Source organism: Equus quagga, chromosome 9 (genome assembly GCF_021613505.1).
Source record: "Equus quagga isolate Etosha38 chromosome 9, UCLA_HA_Equagga_1.0, whole genome shotgun sequence".
In the NCBI taxonomy this organism is placed as follows: Eukaryota; Metazoa; Chordata; class Mammalia; order Perissodactyla; family Equidae; genus Equus; species Equus quagga.
Window position 1 is genome coordinate 21162151 of NC_060275.1, and position 21002 is coordinate 21183152.

At 38.6% G+C, this 21002-nt stretch overlaps 1 protein-coding gene across 16 annotated transcripts in view; it reads left to right on the plus strand.

Annotated features, from left to right (window-relative positions):
* The window catches only part of TCF4 (transcription factor 4), a 347611-nt gene that overhangs the window by 317992 nt on the left and 8617 nt on the right, over positions 1-21002 (plus strand). For 12 of the 16 annotated variants that reach the window (XM_046671258.1, XM_046671255.1, XM_046671266.1 and 9 more), the window contains 2 exons: positions 18823-18958; positions 20579-20741. In XM_046671258.1, the coding sequence (XP_046527214.1) occupies positions 18823-18958; positions 20579-20741 (299 nt within the window). Of the gene's footprint in view, positions 1-18822; positions 18959-20578; positions 20746-21002 lie in introns of those variants that run through there. The other 4 variants (XM_046671261.1, XM_046671264.1, XM_046671263.1 and 1 more) reach the window with 2 other exon arrangements.

A 21002-nucleotide genomic window follows, 5' to 3' on the forward strand; every position in this document is an offset into this window, starting at 1 on the left:
AATATTCCATTGTATGGATATACATTTTATTTATCCATTCATCAGGTGATGGGTATTTGGGTTGTTTCTACTCTTTGGCTATTTGGAATATTGCTCCTGTGAACTTTCATGTACAAGTTTCTGTGTGGGCACAGGTTTTCATTTCACTTTTTCAGCATATACCTAGCAGTGAACTGCTGAGTCATTACTGGTGTTTTAAATTCTTCATCTTGGTGACTTCGGCTAAAGGACCCAACTTACGTTCGTGTTACTTGACAGGCATTTCAGAGACAAATAGGTTGACAATTTTCTTTTATTAAAGAAGCCAAATTGATGTCTTTTGATTGTGAGTATGGATGTAGAAATATATGATGTGTTTGGCTGTCTAAATATATAAGTGGGACTGAGTAATTTAATATATATTGTAGTTTTACCACTACCTATTTATGAATGTCTTTGTTTGAATAATATTTAAGCAGATCTGTCTATGTTACAATTAGAATTTGTTTTGCCCATTACTTTTGGAAAGGAATTGGCAGTGTATTGTTTGGTTGGCTGATTAGGAAGATTCAGAAAAAGTCCTAACAAAATATTAAGTGGTGACAATTACTGAGGTGAGCGAATGGGTGGAGAATTTAACTTTACCAGTGATTCTGTGTGATTCTGCTCCTTACAAACTCCCGCCAGGGCATCCCACACATTAGTGTCCTGTTTCATACCTTATAGACTCTTAAAAAGTTGCTTGGACGAAGATCTATCTTTCGTTATTAGTATAGCATCTCTTGTTTAAAGAAGATTCCGAAAAGAGAATGCAAAATAATTACAGGTTATTCTGAACCTCTTTAAGTTCTTACTCAATGGTATTCTTCTGCCCTCCTTTCATTTTCTCTTAATAAAATACAAAGATTAAGAGTACCATCCTGGGCAGTGTATTATTGAAACCTGCAACCAATTTGAAACCAAAAATACTGGCTTATTAATAGAAGCAATTAACTCACTTCTAAAATGTAGAAAGATATTTTTCAATGCCAAAGCAAAATCATTTTTTTTTCTTTTTTTCTTTTCCTTGACCTCTACCCTAAAAATTCATCATTGAATAAAAATTGTTTGTCTATTCATGGCAGTCGCTGAGAGTTTACAAAAGGAAAATCTAGATTTTAATTTAGCTTGGCCTCAGGTAACGTGTTAAATACACTTGGGATGCATATAATATGAGATTTTGGTTTGTACAGCTCTTTTTTTTTTTAACGACAATGTTTAAACAATACTGCTTTTAATTAAGAAATCTGGCTTTATTAAAAGCCAGATCTGTGACTTATAACCATTTCTGTATATCTGCTCTCAATCAAGAGAAAAATGGTTTAATTTCTCTAGCTGTGTTCGTTTTGCATATGTTAAACGGATGTAACATGCACCCAGGGCATTGCTTCAGAGACAGTTTTTTCCATAAATATGTAAAGTTTGCTCTAAAATACCAGATGTAAGTTAAGTGGTTCTTTAAAAGAATAAACTATACATAGATGCTTTTGGAACTATATGACCTTTGAATTGCCTCCTCTTTGATTCAAAGATGGGATAGGAGGAAGAGACTGGAATCATCTTTGGAGATGGGAGGTTAGACTGACCTAGGTGGAGGGGAAAGGGAGAGAATGGGACAGAGCAATAGAAAAAAATAATTCGCCAATATTACACGGTAACATCTTTGATTTATTCTGAAAAATTATTCAGAAGCTATAAAGCTGCTAGTTTTGCTGATGAGGAAAAGTTCCCGCTCACTCTTCTAAAGACATTTATAATTCAATCAAGGGCAACCACAGAGCCAACCAGATAATAGACTGACTCCAGGGGTGTGACGTGGCAACAATCTGCTCCCCTTTAAACCAAATGCAGTCTTTCTCCTTTCTTCTTGAAAATATTCAGCGGGTCCACAGCATCTGAGCCCCTCGTCCTAAAACTCTAATGTGTGTGAAAGAGATCGGATTGTCAGTTTCTTTCCTTGTGCAAACTGGCATGAATTTTCAAACAAAAACATAAGAACAAAGGAAATAGTTTTTGAATTTAGTCAGTCTGAAGTTAGCCTTTGACCATTTGATACATTCCACAATAAAAAGGAAGTTGAAGGGGAAGGAAAAAAAACCCGCCCCCCCTTTCCCCCCCCAACAACAAAAAAAATTCAAGGAGGATACTGGTAATGTTTTCCACATTTGAATTTTAATACATGAAACAGGCTATAAAACTTTGGCCAGCTGCAGTAAATAAAGTAGCAGTGGGAGGTATGCACCGGAAACTTCGGCAGAGAGAGCGCTGGTGGGAGTTTCTTTCCCAACTACACACCTTCGTTTGTTGTTCTGAAGTAGAAGTGAGTTGTAGTAACGTAAGACCCATCCCCGGGCTGGTTTTGTTTTGAGCCGATCTCTTTTATAACTGTCCTTAGTAATTCCTTCTGATTAAAGAATAGACAGCTTGGAATCTTCTTGACCTCCACACTCTTCTCGTTTCCTCTCTTTCTGCCTTCCAAAAATCAAAACAAAATGGCTTGATAACTTGGAAGATGATATAAGCATTTCTTTCTGCAGCAGCTTGAAATCGTGGTGGGGAAAACTGTGGTTCTGCCTCGGCTATTATGTTATCTCATTTAATTGCTAACATATTGTACTTAGCTTTTGATTCATAAAATGTTTTCCTTGGAGTTCTGAAGTAGGTCTTCAGTGATTTACTAAGTATTAGTATAATGAAAGGGATTTTTTTCCACAGCAGCGTGGTTCATAACACTGGAGTGAACGTGGTATACTTGCGGGCTTTCTAGATGATATTATTTGGCCATGCTTTTTCCTGCTCACAAACCGCCACCAGCTTTCCATTATCTACAAGATAAAGACCAATTTCTTAGCCCAGCTTATTAAGCCCCATTACCAATTACCAAAAGCCTTATGTTTAGCTCTTCCGATATGCAGAAACTTTTCCAGCAAGATCAGTCTGGGCATAGTACCAGAATTTGCCCTCTACATTCCCATTGGGTACTTCTTTTGTACCTATCTGGCTTGGCCTGCCCTACCCGCTTCCTTCTGTCCATCTCATTCCCACCCATTCTCAAAGCTCTGACTCAAATTCTGCCTCTTCCAGGAAGCCTTCCCTTGCTCCCTGTACCAGTGGTAGTTATTTTCTTTTCTACTCTCATAGCGCTATGAATCATACCATTGGCTAGGTATTTATCTTACCCAGTTATTCATAGCTATCTATCTTTTGTGGGTATGACTTTTGCCTTACCAACTATCCTGGAAATTCCTTGAGTACCGTATATTACGTTTTGTTTCTTTCCCAGTAAATAAATTATCAGTGGGAAGGGAAGAAAGAAAACCAGTGTTTTCTGAGTGCCTGACAAGTTGCCAGCTCCTCTGCTAGGTGCTCCATAGACATTATTTCAGGCAATCTTTACAGGAGCCCAGTGAGGATGATAATAGTGTCCATTTTAGGCACTGGTCAAATGAACCTTAGAGGGTTTGAGTAATTAGTCTCAAGTCATGTAGCTAGATTTCAGTTCCGGTACATGGACCCAGAATTCCGTGTTCTTTTTTGTTACCGTGTGCACTCCCCAGGGAGCCTCTGTAGGTACGCCTTTTGAGAACTAATTTTAGGTGGCAAGAGCTTGTGATATTCAAATCTTGATAAATGTTGGTTGACAAAAGAAGTTTCTAGGCATCTCATGGCCACCTTCCCAGAGCAGCTCTCTGCCCAAATGTAGAGGTAGAGAAATTTTCCTCCAATGTGGTAGCATGCTAGATTAAAACCCACATTGTCTAAACACTTATTTTTAAGTGAACATGTCTGTGCTAAGTGACAAGAGGTGTGAACACTCCTTCCGAGGGTCCTTGAAGTAGTAAATTTTAAATTATTGAGCTATTTTTCTAACCATAACCACCCACTTTTCTAAGAGAATCAAAGCAGAAATCTCTGAACGTGGGAGAATAAGGAAACAGCTGGGTTTGTCACAACCTAGTCAGAAACTCTTGCCCAGGTGTAATCCCCTCTGTGCCTCCAATAGCTCCATGGTTAATCTTGATATTAAATCATTAGATTTTTTAATAAATTATTGAAATGGCAATTTTCCAAATGTAATTCTCTCCATTATTCATTCAGTATTCAGATCCACAGATAGGACCTGAATGTAAGCCTTTCAGATGACCTAATCTCCTCTTTTAACTGAGTAAGAACAAAACTTACATCAAAAATGCCTTCATGTGATTCTGTATGTGCTTCTGAGTACTTGTCAGTAGAGTCAGCAACGATGAGATCATTAAGCAAAAAATTTCCTATGCTATTAATATGTAACATTAGTGTGGTTCCCAGATCCCTTGTGCTTAAAGTCCATTTAATCATTTAAAAAAGAATTATCAAGTGGTTACCAAATGCCAGGCTCTATGCTAGGACGTGGTCTCTGCCTTCATTCTGGTAGAGTTCACAGTCTAGTAGAAAAGGACGATATTTAAAAACCCATTGCTGCACCTGGGAAGTAAGCCCCATAAGAGAGCAGGGACTCAGCTCTGTTATCCGGGAGGGAAGGAGCACATTGTCACTTGGTGGAGGAGTGGTGCTCTCCTAAGGAGCTTGTTGGTCTGGCTGACTTGGGGATTGGAGGAGCCCTATGAAAGTCCCCACCCACGCCTGTCCTCCACAGTGTCCCCTGAGACCTCTCACTAGAACCCCCAGGTGGGGGTGTGGCACACATTTCAGAAACCACTGAGATAAGCCAGTCTTAGCCCAATTTCCCTCTTTTCAATAATATTTTTAGTATTAGTTTGGATTAAAAAGAATTTATCAGAAGGACATTCATTAGATGCTGAAGCTCCCTTTTATGTAACTGACATTAAACATAGAAGAACTTTTGCCACTTAGGGCCTCGTAGGATGAACAAGTTAAATTAGTTTTGCTTTAATAGTTCTTAAGAGTTAGGACCATTGAATTTTAGATTTGAAAAGCACCCCAGAAGACATTTAGCCCATTGCCCTTATTTCTGAGACCCAGAAAGGGGAAGTGGCCCAAGCATGGATACTCACTAATTAATGGCCAAGCTAGGATTAGAAACCAGACAAGCCAGCAACAAGACTAGCACTCTTCGTACTAAATACCACAATGCTACAGCAAACTTCCTCTCTAACCAAATACGATAGCAATTTCAAAACCGTGGTTTGTATTCTAAACCATTTTGTTACTCTGACTTAACTCATGAAACCCAAGAAAACTCTTTAGTTGCCCCTTGGCTCCCTGCAACAAGATGCTATTTACTTCTGCCCATCATACTTGGCTACAAGAGAGGGTAGTGGGGAGTGATACAATGTCTTGGGTAGCATTTACTGTATGTAGTCATGGGAGTAGCAGAAGTCAGAAAATTTTGTTTCTTTAGGGACCTCTTCAACAAAGGCATGATCCATAGAGGCTGCCTTATCTTCAATCTTGTTCTCTCTTAGGTTTTCACAGATTTTGATTCTGTCAAGTTCCATGTATATTTAAGTACCTACTTCATTTCTAAGCAAACATTACTGTAGAATCTCAGGGATCTTAGAGGTCATCCTCCAAATTCCCTGCCAAGTGGTCAACAAGCCTCTATCAGCCCCCTTCCTCCAAGGATGAGTAGCTCTAAATGACCACAAAGCCCATTTCCATCAAATGTTAGGAAACTCTTCTTTATGTCCAGCCCAAATTTACTTCTCTGTGCAATCTTTATTTTTCTGCCCATTGGAATTACTCAAAGTCAACCCAACAAATACTTGAGCAACTTTGGGTTATTTGAAGACAGTCTATTCAGTACTTTTTTCTCTAGGTCAGGCATTTGTATCTTCAAATATTTATCCTAAAAGAAAGTTTTGACTTTATGACTTTCCAGCACATTTTCCCTAGTTTAAAAACAAGGGCTTTTTTTTTTTTCAAGGAGCTGTTAGTGTGCAGAATCTCAAACTGAACACAGTGCTCAAGGAATCATCTGGGTGGATCAGGGTGGATCTATTACCAAACCCATTCAGTACATTATATCTTCATTAAAGGCATCCTAAAATGATCCTATTTTTGATGACTTCATCATCCTGCTGACAAATATTGAACTTGTAATCAGCTGAAATCCGTATTCTACACGTCTCTCCATTATCCTTATATACTTTAGTTGTACCAGTATAAAACTTCAGATAACGCCTTTGGATTTCATACTGCAGCCTTCAATCTGTTTCCAGTCTATAGGTCTTGGTAGGTCGTCATTCAGTCACATATTCTGCCAACTCTGTTGTTAGCAAATTTGTTGGGTGCTGTTAATGCTCATGTCATAGCCACGAATGGAAATGTTAACCAGGGGAGGACATAGAACAGAAAGCCGGAGATTCACTACTACAGACATTCTCTCTACGCTTGCATAATCCCCTGCTCTTTGGGCTTAATGTTTCTACCAGTTATGTCCACCTAATTTTACTCTCATGCAGTCCACCTTTTCTCATTTTGTCCATAACATTATCACAGACACCAGGCGAGCAGCATTCCCACGAATGAGAAAATGAGATTTGTCCAGAAAGACTTGTGTTGGTGGAACCAAACCGAGTTGGAGAGGTCATTGCCTCTATTTTAGAGCACTTTTAAATAGCCTATTATAGATTTCACCCAAGGTCTTAGTTGTCAACATCATCTTTCTATAGCTACTATGTTGGTTGTTTTTTTCTTAATTAGGGTATTTGCCTATCTCTGGTGTTACACCATCCCTCCTAATCTCCACAATTATCAGATATTTCTGAAAGCAGATTAGCAACTTCAACTGAAAGTTTTAATCTATATCAATATCATACTTTATTTTAAGAAAACTTAAAGAAAAAAAGGACAGAGAGGAAAAAGGACTTGAAGAAATTCTTTTTATTTTTTAAAAGTTTTTTCCAGCTTAATTGAGATATTATTGACATCTAACATATGTAAGTTTAAGGTGTACAATGTGATGATTTGATATATGTATATGTTACAAAATGATTACCGCAATAAGGTTAGTTAAAGCCTCCATCCCCTCATTTAATTCCTTTTTTTTTCTTGGTAGTAATAACTTTTGAGATCTACTCTCAACAACTTTCTAATACATAATATGGTGTTAATTATCATTCCCGTAAGATCCCCAGAACTTCTTCATCTTTTAGCTGGAAGTGTATATCTTTTGACTGACATCTGCCCATTGCCCCCACTGCCCAGCCCCCAGCAACCACCATTCTACTCTTATTTCTTTGAGTTTGTTTTTTTTACATCCTAAATATAACTGAGAACATACAGTATTTGTCTTTCTTGGGCTGACTTAAGGAAATTCTTGTAACCATGGATTAAAACAACAGCTTCAGGATCCTTGATATTTCTGCATTAATTTAAACAAAAGTCAAGAGGTTTTGAATACAACCACAGCAGTGAGACTATATAACAACCCTTAAAACAAGTGGTTAGGACATGACGCATGCCCAGATCCCACAGTGGTGGGTCCAAATTAGATATGGCCCTACTATTTCCCGCAGTACCTATTTTACTCAAATTCAGGCCCTCTGACCTAGAAACAAAACAGTCAATCTGCATTGGACTGTCAAACCCAAAGGACTCCCTTTCTGTATGCTTCTAGGACAAACCAAGCCTGGTTCCCTAATTTTTTTCCCCTAAAGTATGTGTTTTGCATACTTTAGGCATCATGAACTTTAAATAAATAAAAGCAAAAACTTGTCATTCCCACTTCTAAAATATGAAAGTATATTTAAAAGAGATTCCTCATATTTTTACTTTGCTTCTTAAATACTAGGGGAAAAAGCAGGTAGACACTTTAATAGCACAGTCATCATTGTATTTTTTATTCAACTTTTACTGGGGACAAGGACACAGTGCTAAACTGTCCATTATTTAGAAAAGGCATAACCCTTGATTTAAAAAATATATATATTACCCTTGTTGTCTCAAAAAAGCAGATTTTCTTGTGGGGAGTGGGGAACTCTATTGTATATATCAGAAAATACACAGATGTGTATTCACTCATTCTGTATCTTCTGTGCTTTAGATTCTTTGGGGAATACATAAGTGTGCAAGAGAAAATCTGTGATCCTACAGGCCTTTGACTCTGAGAGGGTGATAACACAGTGTGTGCCTAACTCTAACACAAGGCAGAATTATTAAGTGACCTAAGAAAACGTTCAGAGAAGCATGAGCATCATCCAGCCTTAGGGGACAGCTAGGTGAAGCTTCCGGGAGGTGTTGTTCAGCTCCTATTAAAGTCTCTGTAGCATTTCAACAGTTAGAGACAGGTTAGAAAGGGCATTACAGAGCTATAGAATAAACATGATGAAAAAGATACATGGAAAATAAAGGATCTTAATGTGCTCAAATGAAAGTAAGAAAATTGCCTGATGATGCCGGCCCTTGCAGAGGGCAAGCCGGAACGGCATCGGGCGAAAAGCCCCTCCTCACAGCACAGCAGCTCCAACAATTGGCTCGAATATTTCACATGAGAGTCCACAGGAAGAGCGAGTTTTCATGTATATTTTTTACATCCAAATTAAATTAACTCATGGAATTTTCCACCCTTAGGAATTAAAGTAGCAGCTCATGAAGTAATTCAGTTATGTCATTCATACCAAAACAGAAAATACTGGAGCAACTTGGCATGGTTTAAAAGCCAAGACTAGGCTTTGGCCGTTTCATATTTTTTCAAAATCTGTGGCTGTTGTGTTATTTTAACTTTTATTGTGGCTGTAAATTTTTTAAATCAAAAGTATCGTAATTGCTTAGAAAACAGAAGTGTAAAATGGGTTCAAAATAAGAAGAGGATTTAGGCAAAGTAGCTTTAGGAATGAAAACCTAAAAACAAAAAAAGCTTTAACGTCACATTTCTGAAACACGAGGATTAGACCTAATTGGTTGACATTCACAGTTGTGCATAATTATAGCTTCCTCTACGTCCATAAATCATCTGACAACTATAAAGTTGAGTTTAACCAAAAGATCTGTCCAGTATTCGTTAAATGACATCTTTGGGAAAGCATTGTCCTGATACAATAGCCACATTCATTTTCAAGCAGTTAATTGGACATATTGTCAAAAACCACGGTATTGAGTTTCCACATTTTAATTTCGCATTTGCCTTCTCCTCAGCTTCTGCACATGGACGGGTCTCGTTTGGAGCCCAAAGTGTGTGAAAGTTATTGGAGAATGGTAGTCTCTGGGTAATGTTTCTGTAAGCTGCCCAAATTTTTTCCCCTGTAGTCTAGATGGGAAACAGCTGGTTTTTGTTTAAAAAGCTGTTTTGCGAAATGTCTGAGTCTTGAGGTGTAGAACTGAGGTCACCAGAAAAGCAGGTGCTCACGCACAAGTGAGAAAGACTCTGGGGGCCGGCTGGCCCTGCGATCTTCTGCAGGGTACTTCCTATGAGAGGAAAAAGTGTTGAAGTTGGCTCCTTTATTTAGGACACAAACAGGTATAAGTAAGTAATCGCGTTAGCGATGCGATTAGAAATTGAGTGTCTTTGAACATAGCCCGCCCTCGAGTGAGTAATTAACTCAGTCTGAAAGAAACCGAAATGGTCATTTCCCTCACAGGGCTTCAAATACAAAGGTCCAAGTCTTTAGCTTCCTTTAGATATCATAAGTGCTTGAATTTCCTTTTTAAATACACCCGCAGTAAAAGAACTACTATTTCAAATAAGTAGTCCCGTAACCGAGCATGTCCTCCAAGTTTATGGTGCAATCTAAGGGAAAGGGAGAAAAGAAACCTGACTTGGCAAGACCAGCACCAGAGCAGTTTTGCAAAGGCAAAGTAAGAGACATGTGGAATCACTAAAGTCCAGTGCACGTCAGATATCCACCAGTCCGAAGATGAAAGGAAACAACCTCCTCCCCTGGGAGCTGGAGGTTATTAGCAGCTGTTTATCCAGTCAGGAATGGAGATTAACATTGTGATTTTTTTTTTTTTTTTTAAGAACTAGAAGAAAATTTGTTTGGGAAGTTGGCTCTTCATATCAAGTCACTGTGCATTGCCAAAAAAAACTTCCTTTCTCAGAACTCATGTACTAGAGTTGAGCAATGTTATGATTCTCTGAGAAACTCTGGATTACCCAAAAGTCTATCTCCATTAAATACAACAGGAAAGAACAGAAATGGATGGACGTCTGCCATTGACACATTCCCTTGTACTCTGTACAGCATGAACCTAGCGGTTGGGTCTGTTACCTGTTCTCCAGCCTCTCGATGGGGCATGTTTCCCTTGTGCCCCATCCCCACTTGCCCCCAACTTAATCTTTGCCACTCCAAGGCACACACAAATGGATTTTGCACATGCCTACTGCTTGTAAAAATGCCTTTTCATGACATGTTGGGGAAGCTGCTTAGTACTCTGTGGAGCTTTATTCTCAAAAAAAAAAAAAAAAGAATTAGATATTGGTATTTTTTCCTTGATTTAATGCTACTCTTAATGTCATTTTCTTTTATTAAATCCTTTCTTTTGCTTTTGATCTTATTTATAGCAGAGCCGCTGGTCATATGGAAACTATTATTGTATAGCTGGGAGATGAAAGACTTCATTGGCGTTAAATAAGAGTGAATCGTTTGGGCCAATAATATACACATACAGTGAGGTACCGTTTGTGTCCAGAATGCCCTCTGTTGTTCACTTTGTAGCAAAGGCGTTGAGATTTATAAAGGGCTTTACAAAAATCTGCTTTTTGTCCTAAATATGTAGTCTGACACTATGAAAACACATTAATATGCAATCTTTAGCTGCTTCTTCATATATATGTATATATATATAATCTTAATAATGCCACTTTTCGATGTAAAAATAGAAACTTTCATTTAAAGCTGAGATGTTATTTAATTAATGTTAAATGTCAGTTTTTAAAAAATATATTTAGATAATCTATATCAAAATTCGACCCATCACTCGAAACCTGTCTAAAATACCACCTTCTTCTTAAAGTAGTCCCTAGTTTCTCAATCCAGTATGATTTCACCCATCCTTTAAAACTCTACATGACCTTGTACCACATTATGGCATCCATTTTATTTTGCCTTATATAGTAATTATATTAATCCACTATTAAGATGTAAAAGCCTATAAAGTAGTAGATGTGTCTTTTATTATTTTTCCTCAAATGAATAGTGCCTTGCATATAGTAGACATTCAAAAGGCATTTGTTGAATTAAATGTTTATTATTTGATAGAAACATGCTAAATAAATATTTGACAATATCAAAAAGTTTTAGATTTCAGAAATAGTGTCACAGACACGTGCCATTTATGTCATCATTTACTCTTTAGGAAGCATTTAATTGCACGTTGAAATATTACAATTCTGTACAGCGACTTCTACAACCAGTCCTTGCCCTTGGGACATCTGAAGACAAGTCTAGGCTTTGTGAATGGCAACAAAACAGAATCGTGGAAGTGTATGTTCTGCCCTGTTAACTTGTCCTTGAGTGTGTTTTAAGTGTGGTATCCATAATGAACAGTCAAGGGAGAGCCCTATCCAAGCCCAGCAAGATGATGAGAGTTCTGGAGATGTGGACAATCCAGGAGGAGGTAGAGTAAGAGGATGTGTGTGACTGAAAAAGAGAGATGGTCGGTGAGTCGTGCAGAGGAAACCAGCGCTTGGTGATGTAGGAGTGAATGCGGCAAATGAGGGGCCGTGAGTAGGTAACTGAACATTGAGATTAAGGAATTTAAAAATAGGAGGGAACTAGAATGGCCCTAGGGTGTCCAGGTGAAGGATGTAGAAGCATAAGGTGTTGATCTTAGACTTGATCCATGGAACAAGGAAAATCCGTGCTTGAAACTTGATATGCACGGGACCAAGTGATGGGCGGAGAATGAATATAGCATTTAAAAGGTGAGCGTTTAGAAAGTGATGGGGAAGAAATGTTTCATTTGTTTAGGCAATCTACTTTCCACTTCCACTTCCTTTCTAAATATTTTACAATAAGTATGTGTTACTTGGATAATAAGAAAATCATTTTAAAAATGAAGGCCAGTTAGGTAAGGATAAATCCCTAGGGAGGGACCTCCTGGGCCGGCTGCGGAGTGCTTTGTGTGGAAGTCAGCCGAGTGGTTGTGCACTCATACAGGTGTGCTTGCACTGCAGGGATCCGTAATTCCAACTACATGTCAAGTTCAATTGTCGTTTCCTTCACTCCAGACAAAAGAAGCTGCTTACAAGTAATTGCAAATTTTCACCACAGTCTCTGTGCTACACGGGCTTGGTTCACTAGGCATGGATTAACTATAACCCACTTGACTAACCTGCTACCTGGGGCAGGGAAGGCATGGAGTAACCTCCCGCCAAGGTCCCCACTTGGTAGGCTGCATCCAGCTATGGTTTCCACTGTAGGAAAATGATGTACGGAACTGGGGGTGGAAGGTGGAAATACACAGGAGAGAAATGAAACAGTTTTAATAGATGGAACTTATGAGTTAAAAAAAAAAGATGAACTGAAATCCAGTAAGAGCCATTTGCATCTCTCGAACTAAATCACAGAATCATTCATTTTAACCATTGAGGTGGTCATCGTGGGAGTTTCAGCCGAGCTGGTCACATGACAGATCAGCACTGCCAAGGTCAGGGTCATTTAGATCATGTTTAAATCCTCTTGAAAATTATTTTATCATCTGGAGAATAAGCATTAAATAAATCTCCAGGAATTGCCCAACAAGGAATTACCTTAAATTTCAGGGAAAGTGTCAGAGAAGCTGTTAGATTGCTGGGGGGAAAAATAGGTGTTCTTAAGACAGTTAGGAAGTCTTCTTCCGGTAAACATTTTAAGAATCAAAATCCAAACAAAAGAACTGAGTCCAGATCTGACTTTAGTGAGCAGTCTTTTAAATGTTTAATCACATGAATTAAAAACAAATAGTCTGATAATTTTTTAAACTGAGGAATATGGAAATTTTATTTGTGGTTGAAGAGTGTCCCAGATGTTAAGACTTTCTCACCCAAAGGAGTTGCTTATGAGAGGAAGGTCTTGTTTTCTGCAGAATCTTGATGCCTCTGGAATTGTTCCTCGGAACATCCGTCTACTGCTGCGATTTCGTGAACTTCCGGGTTCCCATCTGTGAGCTATTAAGAAAAGTTTGCATGACCATTTCCCACCTCTTTAAAAGATGCACTTTTGGACTAAATGGTATTTTGCACATTGATAAAAGTTTGCTTTCCTCTAATAGGACAGAGATCTGGCAAGATAATTGAAAGTGAAATCTAGCACTCTACAACTGTCATGTATAATTGATATTTCATGGGGAGATTACAGTTCAGACACCAAAACTGTTTTCTGTGTCAGTGGGTGTCTAATTACAGTAAAAGCCCATCAACGTTTCTTTCATGTTTATGGCAAAACAAGAAGAGAAAGAGAAGAGAGAAAAGGAAAAGTTACCAGGACTTTTTTCTTTGTCCCACTTTTGTTGTTGTTATTTTTCTTCTTTCTAAAAGACACCTATGTCAAAAGAAAAATTTGGAACCAGATGCCATGAATAAGGAACTTTTGTTTTGATAGACCAAAGTGTTTCTAATAGCTTTTCTGGTTTTGTGTCATTATCGCTTGGTCTAGAAATTCATGGCAAGTTTCCTAAAGTTCCCATCCTACACTCTTTTAGAAGGATTATGGTAGAAGAGAAGGAACTGAGTCTGAAAGCCTGTTTTGAAGCAGTTATCTCTGGAGATAACATTAACAAGGATTGAATAACTGCCAAATGAAATTTAATACATTTTCCCATCCATGAAATAGGCCTCTTAAATACAACAGAATAATTACTTTCACAATACTCCCTGGAAACAAAGAGAGCAGAAACAGTGAATTGTCTTTTTTGTTTGTGGTGTTTGTTGTTAGCTTGAGGATCAGGATAAGGATATTTACCAGGATGCTTTATGCATCCCCACATAAAAACAGCCTTGCCAACAGCCACCTAATTTAAAGCAGCATATCTTTTAAATCTGTTTATGTTGGAGGAGTCGTGGCAAATATTAAATTTTGTAATTTAGTTAGACATCTTGGCCTTGGCCTGAGTTGGTGAACCATGATGTTTTTTCCCCTACGATAAAGAAAACTAAAGTGATTTTCATATCTATAGCTATACACACACACAGTTTTAAAACAAAAGCTCCAGAAAGTAAACTCCTTTTGTCACTCAACTCTCCTCCCCTCCCATATATATATGCCCCATCAAGTTGTTCAATGTTATTATAAGTTTTCTGAGTTCAAAATCTGTTTCAGTCACTCATCAAAGCTGTCACTTAACAAAATCTGCTAAGTCACTTAACCATTTTTGGCCTTAGCTTTCTTCTCTGTAAAATAAGAAGTTTGGCCTAAGTGGGTTCCAAGTCTCTGCAAGCCCCAAAGTCTATAAAGTGTGATTGAAAAGTGCTTCTAATATCTCAGTCCTTTCGTTGGAAAGTAAGGTTATTTAAAATTGTATGGTGCTTATGTGATTCAAAAGAAGTAATGCACTTCTAAAGGTATTGAATTATTCCTAATGATAAATTCACACAGGAGAATTTAAATAGCAGTATCAGAATTTGAATGTAATATGACCTAAGATGCTACATAACTTAGATATTTGCACATACGAGCCATGATTTATGGGGACTGTGGAAGGGGCAAGACCAGGCGATCCTGCCTTGTCTTCTTCTTTTGTAGTTCATTGGACCAGAAATGGGGACACCTGATCCTAGGGTGGCCCATTCTTTGGGTGGCCCATGTCTGCTTCAAAGTTATAAGCTAGGCCATCAGATGATCTTAGCATTCTGAACTCAGAAATGCTAAGACACAGAGGGAGTTAGCATCAGGTACAGAACCTACAAGAAACTACCAAGAGATACCATGAAGGAAGAGTCCAGGCTGTAGTCATGAGGGGGCAGAAGCCAGAGAGAGGCAGAGGGTCACCAGAGGGAGGAGAGAGGCTGGGATGGCCTATGAAAGACAAGGAATGGCCTTAGGTCCCAAGAGCTCTTTGGGTCCGAAACTTAAATTATAGAAATCTTCATGATAAATCTTTCACTTGAGCAAGCTTGAATGAGTCTCTGATCCTTACTATTAAAACTGCTGCACTAAATTGGTTAGTGACAAAAATCCCACCAAGGATCACTGTGCGCTCCAGGAGGACAGGGGCCACATCTAAGTTATTCACCGCCCCGTCCCCAGCACCCCACAGAGTGACAAGCATGGACTAAATAACTGTTTCTTGAGTTAATAAATGGACTCTCTGATCAATCAGTTAACAATTAGCTAATCATTTTTAGATTTTAATTCTGTCTTTTACTTTTTGCATAAATATGCTAAAACCACATTGTATGTGACTATAAGAATGCTCTATTCTTAAAGGCTGCAAAAAATTTACAATCAATATTGATAAAATTAACTGTTTTCATAGACTGCCTTTTATCTTTAAATTATTGCTTATCTAGATGGAAAGTTTATCAAAATAAGGCTTTAATGAAGTATGGATTTTCTAAAAATAAGCACCATGTAGAATCGATTTGTAGATGGAAGAAAGCTACATTTTTCTTGTTACATTATTATATATTTATTATATGGAAAGTGGACAAATCCTGACCCTTGTATGTACCGATGGCAGTATTGGTTCTTCTGTCTATTTCTCAGTTATTCAAGTGGTGGATTTGTGCTGACCTTCCGCTGTCTTTCTTTCTTTGTCTCTTATGTGACTAGAAATAATGTTTCTGAAAGAGAAGTAAATAGGGTTAGGACATGCTGTCTGCGGCCAAGGAAATAAGCAAAGCAAAGCTAATTCTTCAAATTGGAATGCTATTCCACAGCCACAAGCAATGGGATTGATCCTAGAGAATTAAGGTGACTACCATGTGGATCTGGACCTATCGTAGGTCATTGATCTGACCTGGAATACACATAGTTTAAAAGAGAGGCCTTAAAAGATCAAGGATAACTTTGTCCCCGCTTTCCTTTATGGAAAACGATTGATATATTACTTGAGATGATCTATAGAAGAGAGAAAAAGTTAGAATGTCTTGCACACCTAAAATCCAAAGAAAAATATAGATGGATATACATCTATATTCTCAAACACATTTGTACTATCATTTAAGATTTTACTGTTATTGTACAGGAGAAAGATTTAAAATCAAATGGATGTGAACAAAATAAAGAAAAAGCGTGCAAAGATGACCGTAAGTGAAGGTAGCTTGAGTTCGAGGAGTTGAACTCCATACTCTTATTTCTGTCGTAAGCAAGTATTTTCAGTTAGAACATATAACAATACCTATAATTATTGTGTATCTGCTTTGTACCAGCTGTTTTGCATACTGCTACTCCTTGCACTAAATCTGGGACTTATTCTCCATGACCTCTCGTGTTATTTTCTCCATTTGGATTTGAGTAACTTACTCGTGGTTACATAGCTAACAAAGACCAGTTACAGTTAGGATCTGGATATTATTCTCTCATTATTGTATTCTTCTCACTCAGTTGCACTGTCCTTCATAAGAGTTGAGGCAAAGAAAATAAAGACAATTGGTTGTGAGTTCTTTTTTCCCCTTGTAAAAACTAAATATGATCTAGAGGAAAGAAAGAAATTTCAGGATTAATAACTGAATATGATTTAAGTAAAAAGCAAGATTTTAACCTTAAGTTGCATCCTTGCCCACAAGGAAGACTTGAGTGTTTTAACAGAAGATTCTAAAGTAGAAGGAGTGTACATCTCCGCCATGCTCAAATCTGTGGTTACCATCAGTGATTCCAACTTAGAATCATCCTTTGTGAAAATTCAAGAAATTAAGTCCATTGAGAACACCAGTAAGTATGAATCGGCACTAAGGTAATTAGTTAGGTTAACACTGATTGACAGCCTTAAAGAGTACCATTTGACCAAGGCCTGTAAAATTCATGTTTACAAGTTGACATCTTAGCCTGAAAGGATAATGATCGATTGAATCAGTCTTCTAAATGCACAAATATAAAAATGTCAAATCCAAACCTGAGCAGAAAATAGCTGTCACTCTTTTGTTTAGAAGGAAAATAAAAACATACACAAAGAGTGAGTGAAAAATGGTTGAAGGAACTGGGTGGGCATGGTCTGCCTGTAAGAGATCAGGCTTCAGTTACAGATGAAAGACAGGAATGGCATGGCACTGGTGTAAATATATGAAAAGGGCTTGTGTTTATTCCATGGAACTCTAAAAGTGGAAACTGGAGCCAGTGGGTGGAAGCTACTGGGGAGCTGGCTTGTTGCGCGAATGGAATAGGCTGCTTTGGGAGATAATCAGAGCCTCAGTACATTTGAGGCACCCACATAGAGGCTAAGTAACGACCATTCAGAACGTTCTGGGAAGGGACACAGGCACGCAGGTGGCAGACACCACCGGAGTGCTCAGATCTCTCAGCTGCAACACTCATTTTTACTTCCTGTTGCTCACAAGTCTTTAAATCCTTTACTGTTCTTGCTGTGTTTTTGAATCTGAACAATTAGTGTGATTTATATGATCCTTTCCCCTCCCCCTGAATGATTTTCTTCTGTGTTGTCTTGGAGTTTATAAGGTGATGCTTTACACTAGGCTGCCTTTGGATAGCATATGCTTCATTCGGCTCTGTGAATTTGGTTGTTGTTGGTTCAGTCTTATTGCTGCATTCTTTGAAAATACTCTTTGCAAACATTTGGTAGCAAAAAGTGAAGATTCTGCTTTGTGGTTTTATATTTTGGATTGGAAAAATTCAACTTTTTGATTCATAGCAGTATAAATTCTTAGATAAATATTTTTAGTGTTAGACTCACTGTCCTGCGTAAATGTTCACCTAACAATAGGCTAAGAAAATAAATACTTGGAAATGCAAACGGAAATGTAAGCTACTCATGTTCCTCTTGGTTTGCAAATGCTTAATGGTTTTGCTTTAAGGCTTATGCTATAAAGTCAGCAATTGCTGTCTCTGTGCCACGAGTTCAACATCTCTGGACCCCGGAGTAGGTAGTAGTAGTTAATAAAAAGCTCAGCAGTATTTTTTTCAGACCGAGTCATCATGCTGTACTCTATAATTTTATTCTTGGAAACATAAAGAGCGTTTACAATATGGTGTCTTTCTAGGATCAGAATAGTGAAAAAAAAATGGAAAAATGTCCAAACATCTTCACGTGGTAATGATGGCATTACTGGTGTGTTTAATAAAACCTTTATTGGTACATTTTCCGGTGTGGTGGCATTGGCAGAAATGGTCCCCCTTTGGATTTGGAACTCAGCAGCTGATGAAATACAGTAAACATTAATTTGGAATGGGCTGCCAGTTTTGGAAAGCCAGGTGACATTTTATTATATTTGTACCGAGCAGGGGCTATGTCCCATACTGCTGTAGCTTCCGCTGTCAGAGGCTTAGCTGGCATTATGGAAAAAAAAATGGCAGGCCTGAGAATCTTATCCCCTGAAATGAAAGTCGAATGCCAAATTGAAATTCCTGTAGGATTTCCGATAGCAATGGGGGAATTGAGAAGCCCACAATTAAGCATATGGGCATTAAGATAATTGTCAGATCTGTTGGCGGACATGATAGAAGACAGATGGGTACGAATCAGTGCGCTCCACTGCAGCACCCTGGGAGACAATTTGACGTTTTACCTGCCTGAGCTACTCTGCCATATTTGTCACTGAATGTACAGCACGGCATCTTACTGAGTGTTAAGTGTTTTTGCAGGGTACTATAGGTGCATGTGCGGTCCTCCAGCGCCCTCTAGTGAAATGCATTTGGGAGTATTGTTTTTCAAAGGCCAGTCTTCCTTCATCCGGTCCTTGCTGCCCCTGCAAACAGCTGTCGCACCTCTGGTTCCTGCTAAACTCTGTGCTTCCTCTCACCCTTTCAGGTTGGGGCCCATCGTGAAGATGGCGTGGCCCTGAGAGGCAGCCATTCTCTTGTGCCAAACCAGGTTCCGGTTCCACAGCTTCCTGTCCAGTCTGCAACTTCCCCTGATTTGAACCCACCCCAGGACCCTTACAGAGGTAGGTCCGCCTCAGAGGGCACTTCTGACCTCACTTAAACAACAGTAGATCCGGTGTTGATCCCATGCTTCCTTGGCATTCATCCCTCAGGAAGCACTGGCAGAAAACCAAGAATCAAATTTGGTACCAAAATGGTAAGTAAATGGGAAAGTATTTAGAACGTAGACGGCTAATTGTGTTTCTTCAATAACTGTTTTCCTCAAACATCCTCTGAAATCCTGGTACTATTTCAGCAGGGAATGAGACAATAGACTGATGAGAGGAAATTTTATTTTAGCTATTTCCACATTTTATTCATTCAGGTCCTCTAATGTGGTTAGTTGTAGCCTGAAAATGATATTTCCAAATGAATAGGAAGGAAGGAAATTTTTGTTGTTGTTTAAGATCGAAGGAAATGTAGGTACATTTAAAAAATGGAATTTGGTTGGCTGGTTTTCGCCGTTACGTCATGCAGCCCCGTAATGGTTGCCTCATACCACTGATTCCAGTCGGCTTTTCATGACCCCAGGAAGTGGTACTGCAGAGGCAAGACCTGGGGCCCCTGCTCCCTGTGTGACTGGCTGACCAGGTGACTAGGAGACACTAAAATAACATCCTCTCATTCCCCTCAGGTTTAGAATAAAAATCATAACACTACCACGAGAATGTGTAGACGCATTTTTTCAGCTGTTAAACATTGTACAGATCTGAGTGTTAATTATATATATGGGTATGCCTGCCCGTTTTTATCTGAATAGTAACAATTTGGCGGCCCTTTCTTTGAAAGAGCCTTTGCTTTTTCTTTCTCTATCCTAGATCAGTGCTTCTTAAATTTTATGTGCATACACATGACCTGAGGATCTTGTTAAGGATTCTGATTCATTGGGTCTGGCATTCTGCATTTCTGATGGGCTCCCAGGTGATAAGGATGCTCCTGGCCCATGGACCAAATTTTGAGTGACAAGGTTGTAGACTGCACAGATTACTAATAGAGGGAAATACTCAAGAGACATGCTCCTACCTTAGAAATAAATGATTGTTTTAGGGTCAAGTTTTCAAATGTATTATGATCTTGAAAGTTGAGCAATGATGAGGCTAGAAATTTCTTCAGTGAGCAGCTAACTGCTTTCCATATGTACCATTCTTAAATGCTGATTACTTCTTGAGGATAAGAGAAGCCTAATTTCAGAATATCGTTAGGGTATCTATTGAAGTCTTGACTGCACATATTTAGTGTACTCCCTGGGAATTATATTTTAAGGACATTTTTCTATTAAATCATTGCATATGGAAGAAACTCAATATAATAGCTGATATTTACTTGGGTTCTTAATCAGAACATTGAGGTGTGTGATTTTCATGATTATGATTTTCATTGCAATTAAGTTGATGTTTTGTAGACAGTGAAATTACCATCTACTCCAAAAGATTGCAAAATAGAATTTAACCTCAGAGCCAATGCAGGGGAAACTTGTTTCTGCAGGTGCATTTTTGAAACTTCACCAAATAGCGCAAAAAAAGTGACAGAAGGATCACAGTTCAACAGTATGAATTATATAGCTGGCAGTTCTGTGATCTAGGGTGCGCGCGTTCGTGCATCGAGTCTTTGGTGGAAGTGTCACCTGGTCGTCTTTTCTGTAGGCATGCCACCAGGATTACAGGGCCAGAGTGTCTCCTCCGGCAGCTCTGAGATCAAGTCCGATGACGAGGGCGATGAGAACCTTCAAGACACGAAATCTTCCGAGGACAAGAAATTAGATGACGACAAGAAGGATATCAAATCAATTACTAGGTCAAGATCTAGGTAACAGTATATAATACTGTCGCTTCATTTAATTCCTTTATTGGACTTTGATGAAGTGAACAGAACAGGAAGAAACGATTCAGTTTTTTCCTGGCAGGTAAATCCACAGCTAAAAAGAAATTAAAGGCCTACCCTGGAAGTACTCAAGTATCCTTTCAGATACGTGTACTCTGGGGCAGCCTAAAGTATCTTTGCATTTATGAATTTGGACCCAGTGCTAATTACACACGATAAAAACAAGTTGTAACCGATTTAAATGCA